This window comes from Lingula anatina, chromosome 2 (assembly GCF_051362555.1).
Source record: "Lingula anatina isolate TDL-2025a chromosome 2, LinAna3.0, whole genome shotgun sequence".
NCBI lineage: Eukaryota > Metazoa > Brachiopoda > Lingulata > Lingulida > Lingulidae > Lingula > Lingula anatina.
Window position 1 is genome coordinate 44,910,106 of NC_141768.1, and position 12,616 is coordinate 44,922,721.

Here is a 12,616-nt window from a genome sequence, read left to right on the forward strand (position 1 = left end):
ATAAAAATACAATAATAAGTTATAAAAGAATATATACTGGGTGTTTTCTTATTTGTTATTACAGTAAATGCTAACACACCTCTCCCCTTCCAACTGTAAATGAGGCCGAATAGAGACACTGCGCTCCAGTTTGGGAATAGACTGTCGCTCTTTTTCCTTGTCCTTGTCAACAAATTGATCCAATGGTTTGGGATCCGCCACCAGAGGGATGATAAATTCGTTTTGGGTCATCAACCTGAAATATGAATTATGCAACTGCCAATGAACTCTTTGAAGCATATAAGTGCAAGAAGTGGAAATAGCTTGATATCGGTGTTCACTTTTCTGCATCCTCATATATGTTCACTACAAACAATTATATTTTATAAGCCACTGACAGACAATATGCAAAAATAAATGTAAAAAGAAGTGGACTAATGAAATAACAATTTTTATTCACAAACTTATAACAAGGCAGCAAAGCTGTCAAATGTACAGACAAAAACACAAAATAAAAATGCAGAAAATGGTTCATTTTGTCAATTTTGATGCCTACAATAGCACTGTCAATCAACGCTGAAATTTAATCATGCACAACAGGTGACATCGTCAATAACAGGAGCTGATCCAGAGATATTTTCTGACAGTATTCCAAATTATCTTTGTTGATCCATCCTACATTTTTGATGGTCTTCCAACAGAAAAAAGAGATGCCCATCAATGTGAACTTTAAAATCTGAAAGACCCAGAAGATGGCCTCAATCCACCCCTGCAATAAGATTACAGTTTCAGGACCAAATTCACATAATGAAAATCCCAATATCTAAATAATGATGACAGTGCATAAAATAATATTACATAATGTTTAAAGACATAAAAACCAATGCAACTGCTTATGTGGAAATACAGAAAATGTGAAGAGCTTCAGGTGGATGGGAGCTGAAAATGCCAGTGTTTGAAAAAAAAAATTAAAAAGAAAACACAAAAATATCCCATTAAAGCTACTATTCAAACTTTTAATCTTGCTGTAATAACATGATATGAATAACCCCAATGTCTTTGAGGATAATAAGACACTGTTATTCATCTATTTTTTTGTTTTGTTTTGTTAACTTATTTGCAATATTAAACAACATTTACCTGCATAATTATCATAGATTCCTAATTATGTGACACAGTTAAGAGAGCTTAACCTATGGGACTTTACTGGGAAGTCTCAGCGTGTGTTTTATGTAATCTTATTTAATGGGCACTTGGAAATCAATTAGGCAAATGATTTTATAGCTCTGAATTTAGCTTGTGACTATCCCAAGGGGCAATTACCACCATCCATACACAGTAGCCCCATATAGCACTCTATAGAGCTACATTGCTTCCAAAACGGAAAACAATCACACTGATTTTCCAACACAAACTGCACATCAGTCTTACGAAACTTTTCAGTAAGTTTGAGTATCATAAGTAACATGGTTTTTCCTTAATGGTCATTCCGGCAGCCATTTCCAAAATTAGGGTTTTCTTCAACTTTTATGCAATATAATATAATGACCATTAATTTTTAATAATAAAATAAAAGTATCATGGATTTACAGAAAATGTGACATGGAAATGTCTTCAAGGCCATGGAAGTTCAGAGTCACACTTTCAAAATGCTAAAATGTAAACAAAAGATAACTGTATTGAATTGATTTTCTTTCCATTTTCAACATCTTTTTTTCATATAACAAAATAATCAATTCACTGTCATTTTTAAATGAACAACTAAGAAAATTGCTGTCATAGGAAAAATATCAATAGAACAATTTTAAATTGCCATTTTGCTCCATTCTGAGATTCTGAACATGGTGAATGATTGAATCTGACAAACTGTAAAGATATGAGTTTATTATTATTTCCATTTTTGACACTTTGTTATATAATACACAATAACAGGTTAACCATCTTTTTATATAATCAACTAACAATATTGTTAAGATGCAGAAAATGTCAAAAGAACACCTTTACATATTTAATTAGTTCACAGAGGAGATTCTTAACATGCCTAAGAATTAAATCAAAGGAAAAAAAAAACACTTATATACAAAAAAAGGCATAACTTCACCAAAACTGAACCATTTTCAAACTCCATCTGTATTTCAGTAAGACTGATCTCCCCTGTAAATTTCAAGACAATTGGCCAATTGATTTTTCTTGAAATGCGTTAGCGGTATTGCATACATGCTGAAAAAAGTGAAAAAAACAGCATAACTTCCATAAAATTGGTCCGATCACGCTGATTTTCAAACTTTGCCTATGTAATATGAATATTCATCAGTTCTGTAAGTTTCAAGCCAAAAGGTAAAACAGTTTTTCACTTATCGTGTATCAGTGTTGCATATATGCTAAAAAAATGAAAAAATAGCATAACTTCCATAAAAATGACCCGATAAAGCTGATTTTCGAACTTGACCTGCGTATTATAAATATTCATCAGTTCTGTAAGTTTCAAGCCAAAAGGTAAAATGGTTTTCCACTTATCGTGTTATCGGTGCTGCATATATGCTGAAAAAAGTGAAAAAACAGCATAAATTCCCTAAAAATGACCCAATCATGCTGTTTTTCGAACTTGACCTGCGTATTATGAATATTCATCAGTTCTGTAAGTTTCAAGCCAAAAGGTAAAATGGTTTTCCACTTATCGTGTTATCGGTGCTGCATATATGCTGAAAAAAGTGAAAAAACAGCATAAATTCCCTAAAAATGGCCCAATCATGCTGATTTTCGAACTTGACCTGCGTATTAAGAATTTTCATCAGTTCTGTAAGTTTCAAGCCAAAAGGTAAAATGGTTTTCCACTTACTGTGTTATCGGTGCTGCATATATGCTGAAAAAGTGAAAAAACAGCATAAATTCCCTAAAAATGGCCCAATCATGCCGATTTTCGAACTTGACCTGCATATTATGAATATTCATCAGTTCTGTAAGTTTCAAGCCAAAGGGTAAAATGGTTTTCCACTTATTGTGTTATCGGTGCTGCATATATGTTGAAAAAAGTGAAAAAACAGCATAAATTCCCTAAGAGTGACCCGATCATGCTGATTTTCGAACTTGACCTGCGTATTATGAATATTCATCAGTTCTGCAAGTTTCAAATCAAAAGGCAAAATGGTTTTCCACTTATCGTGTTATCGGTAAAAGTGCACGGCGACGGCGACGGCGACGGCGACGACGGCGACGACAGCGACGACGGCGACGGCGACGACAGACGCAGATGATGGCTATATGTACAGACACATCTGTGTCTGTACATAAAAAGGGTTCTGGAGAACCTGGGCATTGATCCCAGTACCTCTCACATGCTAAGCGAGCGCTCTACCATTTGAGCTAGATCCCCATCTGAAATGCTTCCTCTAATACAAAGGAATTGTTCTCAGCATTTGCCTGACTAACTGCAATTATTCTAAAATTACCTTTGTTCAGAGGTATTGCTCTACTGGCTTGTTTGCCGCACTAAATTCAGTAATGGTCAATTTACCTGGTTGAAGGCAATTGTTTAACTAGTAAGCATGCCCAATAACAATCAATCTAAGTTTTATTTGCTGACATTCTATTCTTTTTTCACTCCATACTTAAAATACATAATACTGTGAGCTGATTTCATTCTTTTTGGTCATAACAGATACCAACAACAACCAAAGTATAAATAAATATATAAAGAGCACTTTGGTTTTTTATATATAAATGTACAAATAAGTTAAGTTATATAATGGCAAATGTGTAGGTGAATAATTCTAAAAAAAAGTTATTTTGTAATATCATGCAAGGGCATCTTTGGTCAAATCCTATTATACAAAAGGCTTTTTACCTAAAATACTTTCATGCAATTAGATGAAAGTCGCTGTCTTCAATTATCTTTAATTGTGACTTTGCATGACTATTTGTCTATTGTTGTTGATCTGATAGCTATAAACAGACAAGCACTCACTATTGTGGGACAGGTAAGAATTATTTCACAACTCAGGCAACGTAGCAAAATAATTACATTTATGTCTCATGAGCTACTCAGATGGGGATCTAGCTCAAATGGTAGAGCGCTCGCTTAGCATGTGAGAGGTACTGGGATCAATGCCCAGGTTCTCCAAAATGTTTTGAAAGTTTCAAAAATTTCAGTTACTGAAACTGTAATTCATCCATAATTCTACAATGTCCTCTTTCTCCACATAATTTCATGAAATCGTTCAACCTTTGGGCAACAACATCAATTTTTCAGGGGACTTAACATCCATAAGCATTTTTCCAAATTTATTTTTGCTCACTAAACTTTCAATAAAATTGTTCTCAATATCAATAAATTAAATATAATAAATAAGGAATATTTGCTACACCTCCACATTTAACATACACCAAAATCTTAGGCATAAAGATCAACAAGTAAAACATCAATCATCAACACAACAAATGTGTGACCAACTTCACATTTATGGATTTTATTTAACTATTTCTATATGTTTAATCAAATCATTTCAATATATCATGGCAGGTTTACCTTGTGACAGCATGAGATTCTAGATGCATAGATATCAGCAGATCATGGAAACCCATCCTCAGGGCCCCTGACAGGTCTGAAATAACAGGTCAAATAGGCTTTTTAATTATTATAATCAATACTCATTATAAAAATACATATCTTTACAAGTCAAATCATAGGGACAGTCGGGCTGACGTCACGCGCCTTAGCAACCGGCATCTGGGGTAAAACAAATCGGGCAACATGGCGGATCGCATTGACTTCTATGTAAAAGTTGGCAGACTTTGTCCGAAGATATCATACTTCACAGTTCCTGAACACTTATGTCAGTGAGGATGGGTTATTTACCTGGTCGATTTCTTTTACAGGCCTTTGTAATTAGCCGCTACACACCTGGTTAAGAGATAAAATCGGCCTTAACATAACTGCCGATCGTTATCTGTGATCGGGAAGTTTACAGCAGAAGATTTTGTAAAGGCAGTGCTTGACCTTTTGTGTCTGGCGGGTTGAATCATTTACCTGGACTATTGAGTTAGCAGGCCTTTGTAATAAGCTACTGTTTAACTTGTTACAGGATAAAATTGGTCTTAACTGCATACGCAAATGTCCACCCTAAGTATATACATGTACATAAGTTGGTGATATAGGAATGGCTTCTTAGAACGTGGATCGTAAGAAAGGCCTGGAAAATGTGCAACACTGAGAAGTTATTAGAATAAGATTTCTACAAATTATGATTAAATAACCTGCTGCTCCAATAGCCAGGGGAACGGGATAGGGGCAATGTCATATCGGTCCCATGGCCTCTTTGGTCTGTATACAGTACATGTATATTAATGCAAGCCTGGAAGGACAGCATAAACAATTGCTTGCTAACTTTTTGGAAGAGAAGACACGTGGTGTTACCTGTTTTAATATTTGCAGCTATGCGTCTTTGAGTGTTTACAATCTTATTGTGCACTTTTCTGGTACGAAAATGGGCGAAATATCACGGAAGACAGAACATTAGGTTTCAAAACGTACAAGGTTAAAATTAAATTGAATAACAAACACGGTAATAAAGCTGTATGTTATTTTACCAGTTAAGGTCGCTTTATTTATGGCAACTTTTTTTAAATATATTTTACTTGATAACATAAAGATTTAGGCATTAACTCACAGGTTTGTCAATATATTGACTAATATATTTTTTTCTTATCTTTATAACGCCCTCAATTAACTTACAACAAAAAAAGTTCGACGTTATAGTCCATTAATTTTAACTAAAAGAATTGATATACCGTCACACACGCCAACACAAGATGCAATCTCAATTTCTTGTAAATACTACTTATTAATTCATGTAACAAATGACAAACATAAATACCAAACAAGGTACAATGACTTTCTCTTTATCTATAATAAAGTGAACTATACACACATACACAAATCTCGTAGTGCATGAATAGCTATAACCAAATCTTGTTTCGATCAACAATCCCGTCTTTAGTCACGTTTGCACGACCTATTGCCTGCAACAGTCATTTACTTTTCCGTTGATCTTTGAAATTTAACAAATCCCATAAGATTTTATTAATGTGTTGGTAGTGTCACCTGGTGCACAGCAAGCTTCCCCCATTTCACTTTTGTACGCGTGCCTGAGAGTTAAAAGGTACCGGTTCAATTCAGTAAGCTTGAAAATCTACCCGTCATATATGTGTCAGCAATATGCAACGTCAACAGTTATTAGTACATTTGAAAGCTTCCTTGATATTATCAGTTGCTTCCATATGGTTTTCTTTTCAAAGAGATGTCAATAAAATGCTCATCCAGGTAAGCAAATGAGTCTATGCAATCTACCACTGTAAGAGTCCCGATCACAGATAACGATAGGCAGTTATGTTAAGGCCGATTTTATCTCTTAACCAGGTGTGCAGCGGCTAATTACAAAAGCCTGTAACGGAAATCAACCAGGTAAATAACTCAACTTCACTGACATAAGTGATCAGGAACTGTGAAGTATGATATCTTCGGACAAAGTCTGCCAACTTTTTCATAAAAGTCAATGCGATCCGCCATGTTGCCCGATTTGTTTTACCCTAGATGTCCGTTGCTAAGGTAAAGTGCCCGGATGACCGACTGTCCCTATTCTATTTGTTGAGGCACCACTGTGTGAGGCATGCACTGAGGCTGCTGAACAGTTATACTTTATGGTTTGGTTCCAGAGTTTCAAAGTATAATATCTTGATCAACAAATAATCAAACCCCTCTAGCAGTTGCCAATGAAGTATGTAAGAGTGTTTTTTGTAATGCAAGACCTGTGGCGTGTAATGGGTGCAAATTTATTGTGGGAAAGTGTTGGAGTGGAAAGCAACAAATTTTTGGGTATAAGTCTAAAGGAGTACTTCCTCATGTCGTGATGGGAGTTGTTGGTTTACACAACTATAACAAAGAGTTTGGGTGATGGACAAAAAGCATTGTGTGACAAAGGGAAATAAAGTACACAACAATAAGCCTTGTGCTGTAAAAACTGAGTCCACTTTCTATTCCTCCCTGCACAGAAGGGGATCTAGCTCAAATGGTAGAGCGCTCGCTTAGCATGTGAGAGGTACTGGGATCAATGCCCAGGTTCTCCAGAGTCTTTTTACAATCAATTCTTTTTTCTCAATATCCTCTCTTCTATGCTGTCAAGATAATTTTGATGGAAAGGAGCTAGCTCTTTATGTACAAATCTCTATATATGTCTGCTTCTTCAACTCTCACATTCAGTGACATTTGATTCTTGTTTATTCCAAAAATAAAAAGACGCCATCAACTACATTACACACTTTTTTGTTGAATAACCAAGACAGGAGTAGGTATAAACATACAACAGACTTACATTCACTTTGTATGCAGTACATCAACTGGCGTTCATCAACGTGTTTGGTTAGTTCATATGCTGCTCTATGGTTGCCATGGGAACATATAGCTCTGTACAGTTCCAATGTATGCACGTGGAACCTAAAATTAACAGTTACGCAAATTTAGCTTGATAATTTTTGAGATTTGATCCAATCCAACAACTAAAATGATTAATTGTTACAAATAATATCCTCCTCTTATTTTGTACCTTTTAAAATTAAAATAATTATTATAAAATTATATGAGAGGTCTAGTAAACATTCAATATGCACTAAAGACAGTTAAAAATCACACTAATCATTATAACTATCAATCAAACAAAAACTATGGACAGTAAATGAAGGAATAAGGAGGTAATTTACTATTTTTATGTAACAGATTATGTCTATTCTGATGCAGTTGTTCATAAGCTATCAGTTGACATACTTAAGAGCCTCTGTATGCTCTATCAGTTCCAAAATGTCCAGACTCCTGTCTTCTTCTGGTATATGAAGACCAAGCATGGCAACTGAAAAAAAATAAACAAAAATCAGAGTTATTGACTGTATGCATTTTTGCAGACCCTTTACATTTTTTTACCATCTTTTTGCCTAATTATTTTTACCAGTGAAGCAAATGAAATATTAATTAATTTTTTTAAAAAGATGCAGTGCAACCAAGACAAATCATCATTTTTTTTTTACCTGGGCTCTCACAAAGCATGCTCCAGCCTCTAATCTCGGATAGTTTGAGCGTGTTGACCTTGAGTGACTTATTGGGAACACTTGACCAGCGGTGTGGCACCAGCAGCTGGACATCCAGACGTGATGGACACTGAGGTATGAGGTCTTTGGCACCACGGAATAGAGCAGCAGACAATGGGAGAGTTGTCTGATAAAAACAAAACCATGAGGAATTTATATCACATACAAAAAATGTATCAAGATTTTTTCAAAATTTCCTTACTCATCTTCATTTAGTTAATATCAGGAACTTGGACATCACAAGTATTCCATTAGCTTAAATCTTAAGAACATTACAATACTAAAAAAAAATTTACATGACTGGTGAAATTCTTTGATGAATAACTTTAACTCAGATTTGGCAAACGTTTAATTACTAATAAAAAGCCATTAAAAAAACTGCACTATATGGCTTTTCTCTATACCTTTGTTCTCCCCAGTTCAAACTGGAACATTTCATTGTTGGTTGGTTCACAAAAGACAGCTGGATACAACTTCGTCCCAGGTTCAACCTGGTCAAAAAGATAGCTCTTTAAAAATGATCCATACATTGATGAAGAACATAAAGCAGTGTTTCTAGATTTTATTTGCATGATCAAATCTACTTTCAGTTCTACAGTTGGTCATAGCAGAAATCTATTCTGTGACATTTCTTTTGAGCCCCATGCTATAACTCATATTTATATGAATATGGATGTGACCTTCAAAACAAATCAGATGGATAAAAAACTTTAAATTTTGATGACTTAAAAACTATCCACTATAACTGAACCAAGTGATGACAAAATGCTTATTCTGGCACTGTATGTCACAAATAACTTTCACATAAATGTCTCAGAAGCTAACTGACAAAAACTTCAGCATCACAGAGGTACATTTTAAAATTAATCCCACATATCTATATATCACATACCTGGAATTTGTTTGCTACTTCCTTGCCATTCACAGTAAAGCTGAGCAGTCCAGTAGAAGCATCAATAAATGAACCAATGAGAAGTCCTGGCGACACTCTCCTCGAGCCCGCTGTCTGTTCCTGCTGGCCATATCTCTGCTGTAAGTCGCCAGCAGACACCATGTAACAATTCTTGCGGCTTACACTGAGAAAAAAGTATAACATATATTTGAGCAAGAAATGTTCAGAAGACAATCAAATTGGCAACTCCCATAATATTAACATAATAGTTACAGTATGTTGGATATCGAAAAAAATCATGAAAATATATAGGGTCTTACGAAAAACATTTGTATTTGTATCAAAACAAACTATTGTGGTTTGAGTATTTTTTAATTAAAAATCATTAGATGTATGACAGTAATGTACACTTGTTAATTTATGATGTCAAAAACACTTAATATTAGTTCTATTCAATAGATGGCATTCCTACCTGGTTTTTAAATGATAATCAGCATCCAGAGTGCATACAACAACATTTCTCACTTTCTTCATTTGAAATTCCTTCTGATGGAAGTGATACCCTGAAGTGACCCACCCTACCCAAACATGGGATGGGTCTTGTCCTGGGAAAACACGCACTCCATAGTAGTAGTCAAAGACTTCTGACACATTGATGTCAGGGTCCATCACTTCTGATTGTGAATCTGCATCTGAGCCATAACTGACTTCACTGAAAGATTTTTGAAGTGAAAGTCCGGGATAGCCTGCGTCATCCCTGTGTTCCTGGATATTGATTGAGGGGGTCACAAGACTGTCATCCATGGAGTCCCCTCTGCCAACTTTTGAAGGAAGAGTTCTGGATTTCTTGTCCTTCTTCTTGTCTCCCCGTTCACTTGGACTGGGGTCCCTCGAGCGAGATTTCTTGAATAAACTGAATGGGGACTTTGACCGCTTGGTTGGTTTTTCCAATGAACTAATTTGACGCGAGGCATCCTGGAAGTTTTCTAAAAGTGAAAATTTAGATGAGCTTTTTTCTTTGCTTGTGGGCACTGTGAGCATGCTGTCTTCTAGCTCCATATCACTAACAGGGGACCCAAGAGAACTATCCAAGGAGTGAGGTTTGCCTCCCCTCGACCCACCAAATACCTTTCTCCTTTCTCCAGCGTCAATGCTATAATCCTCCGTGTAGCCACGCTGTAATTCTGAAAAGCAAAAGGTTGCTTAATTTAGCACTCATGCAGAAGCAGATGCAGAGCATTTTAACATATCAGCCATAAATAATGCACCATTTTCTATTCTAGAGCCATGCCTTTTTGATAATATGTTATGGGATCCTAATGCTTACAAACTATGTATATATATTTCAGTTAATAACATTTTGTACTGCTGCAAGGGTATATTCTTCATTTCTCTTCATTTTTTTTAATTGTGAGAATTTTCAAATTATGTTAGCATGTTATTCATCTAACACTTCCATGCTAAACAATCCTAATTATGTAGCCTTTATGTCTTTATGTGAACTTTTTAAACTAATAAATAGTCATGGCTGTAAGGATATAAAATATACCAGGATAATTCATAATTAATATTGACTGCCAAAACCTGGAGTTGGTCAAAACATTCCATCAATAAAAAATATATTTACATTAAACAGTGTCGCTTTTACCTGGTCATCATATATACATGATAAAACTTGTCAAATGTTAGTCTCAGAAAGTTAGTCACAGGTGGTTTGGACATATCCTTTCAATTCATATTCAAGAGAAGCTTTCAGCACAGTTTAAAGTTATAGGCAATAAGAAGGAATTATCTAATAGGGCAAATTTCAATGCACACAGCTTATACAGCTTCTTATCCACTATCCACTGGTTTCTTTTCCAAATAAAAACACCAGAAAAGAAAGTCACTGTGATAGATTTTAAAAGAATGGGGATGGCAGTCAAATAGATATTTTAGATAAATGTGAAGAAACAGAAAGATAAGCACTGCAACACAAGTTTCTGTAGGTTTTAAGAAGCATCAAATAATAAACTCCTTGTAATTTCAAATATTTAAAACTGAGAGCGAGAGAGAGAAACTTCCTGTGGGTGTTATGGATCTATTCAAAAACTCCAAAAGGGCAACTATGGGTTGCACATAATTATTTAAAAGTTGAGGTTAATAAAATGTCTGTTTACCAGTGTGAAAAGAAGAAACAGATATTTACAGATAAACTGTAGGAATCTTTGGACAGCACTGGATAAGGCCCACATATGGTCATATCTCAATTACAAACTCATTGCTAAGTCATGGTTTTTGTTTCTACATGGCATGTTGGTGGGTTGCTATATCACAAGCATTTTGTGTACTTTGGAACTGATTATTCTGGGAAGAAGGAAGGGAAGGAAAAGCATGCATACCAGTACCGGAGCTTGCAGACTCACTCATTTTTGACTGCCGTCTGTCATCACTTTCACTGGAATCTATATTGGGCAAATGAAGATAAAATGCAAATCAATCCATGCAAATAAACCACACATGATATATAATATAACCCTTTATAGCATGCAATGTTAATACTTGGTTAGCGACATATTTAACTACGTTGATGTATCAAAATTTTGTCTTTATTATTTCAAATTTGCATGAGAAATATAGTTAATAAATTAAAATACCCAAAAAATTTTGTTATTCTCAGCACAAAAAATAGTCAATAAACAAACATTAAGAGATTTTATCTCTAAAACACTTTTTACTAAATTTCTAGATAATTCAACTAGCATATTCTAAGCATGAGAAGCAGTGCCAAGCAAAATACTGTATATGTATATATTATACTATGAGGAAAAATTAAGCTATAAAGTGTACAATTCTGTAGCATTCATACTTTGATCCTGAAACCGAAATAAAGCACATTAGTTCAACAAATAAATCTTGCAAAGATTTCACAACGTTTTATCAAGTCAGTAATAAGCAATTCACGTTGGAAGAGACAAATGATTTCAAAAAAGTTAGAAATGATCTCCACACCTATAGCACTCATACACAGCTACTAGTAACAAGGGTGCATTCACAATAATACTTTTGTACTAGGTAGATTGATCCAGCTCTGCGGGGACCCTCAATGAATGCAATCAGATTAACTGCATGACATTCCTCCTCCAGCACCTAAAGGGTGATATAAGTCCCTGTGTTGCTTGAGGAAAAGTGTCATTCAGTTAATCTGATTGCATTCAGCCAGTCCCCGCAGAGATGGATCGATCTGCCTAGTATGATAATTTCATTGTGAACGCACCCCAAAAAAAGGTGTCCAATGTGGCCACTTCTTAGAAAAGAATGTGCTGGTTGCACCCTGAGATTCAGAAACTTCAGGTAGCCTCCACAGTATTAACTGAAACATTTTACCTCCTAACAGCTTTACTAGGCGTGACAGACATTAAGTTGGTTGAGTTGATATCAATTTATTGAGACTTCCCAGGGAGATAGATCGATCCAAATATCTGTGGGAATGGTCTCTTAAATTATTATGTGAAACTGAACCCAAGTGGTTACTGTACTTGAGAAGAGGTAAGGAGCTCTGAACCTCAGGATGATTGATTCTAAAATGATAAACAGCACTTCTTAATTATATGAATATCCTTTTAATGCAGA

The 12,616-nt window shown here is 35.2% G+C and overlaps 1 protein-coding gene across 24 annotated transcripts in view; it reads right to left on the bottom strand.

Annotated features, from left to right (window-relative positions):
* The window catches only part of LOC106160817 (ryanodine receptor), a 130,989-nt gene that overhangs the window by 63,359 nt on the left and 55,014 nt on the right, over nt 1–12,616 (bottom strand). For 18 of the 24 annotated variants that reach the window (XM_087006916.1, XM_087006922.1, XM_087006919.1 and 15 more), the window contains 9 exons: nt 11,386–11,448; nt 9,477–10,188; nt 9,005–9,188; nt 8,517–8,603; nt 8,053–8,239; nt 7,796–7,877; nt 7,347–7,468; nt 4,505–4,580; nt 80–235 (listed from right to left, as the gene is read on the bottom strand). In XM_087006916.1, coding sequence (XP_086863042.1) covers nt 80–235; nt 4,505–4,580; nt 7,347–7,468; nt 7,796–7,877; nt 8,053–8,239; nt 8,517–8,603; nt 9,005–9,188; nt 9,477–10,188; nt 11,386–11,448 — 1,669 coding nt within the window. The remainder of the gene's footprint in view (nt 1–79; nt 236–4,504; nt 4,581–7,346; nt 7,469–7,795; nt 7,878–8,052; nt 8,240–8,516; nt 8,604–9,004; nt 9,189–9,476; nt 10,189–11,385; nt 11,449–12,616) is intronic. The other 6 variants (XM_087006923.1, XM_087006909.1, XM_087006925.1 and 3 more) reach the window with 3 other exon arrangements.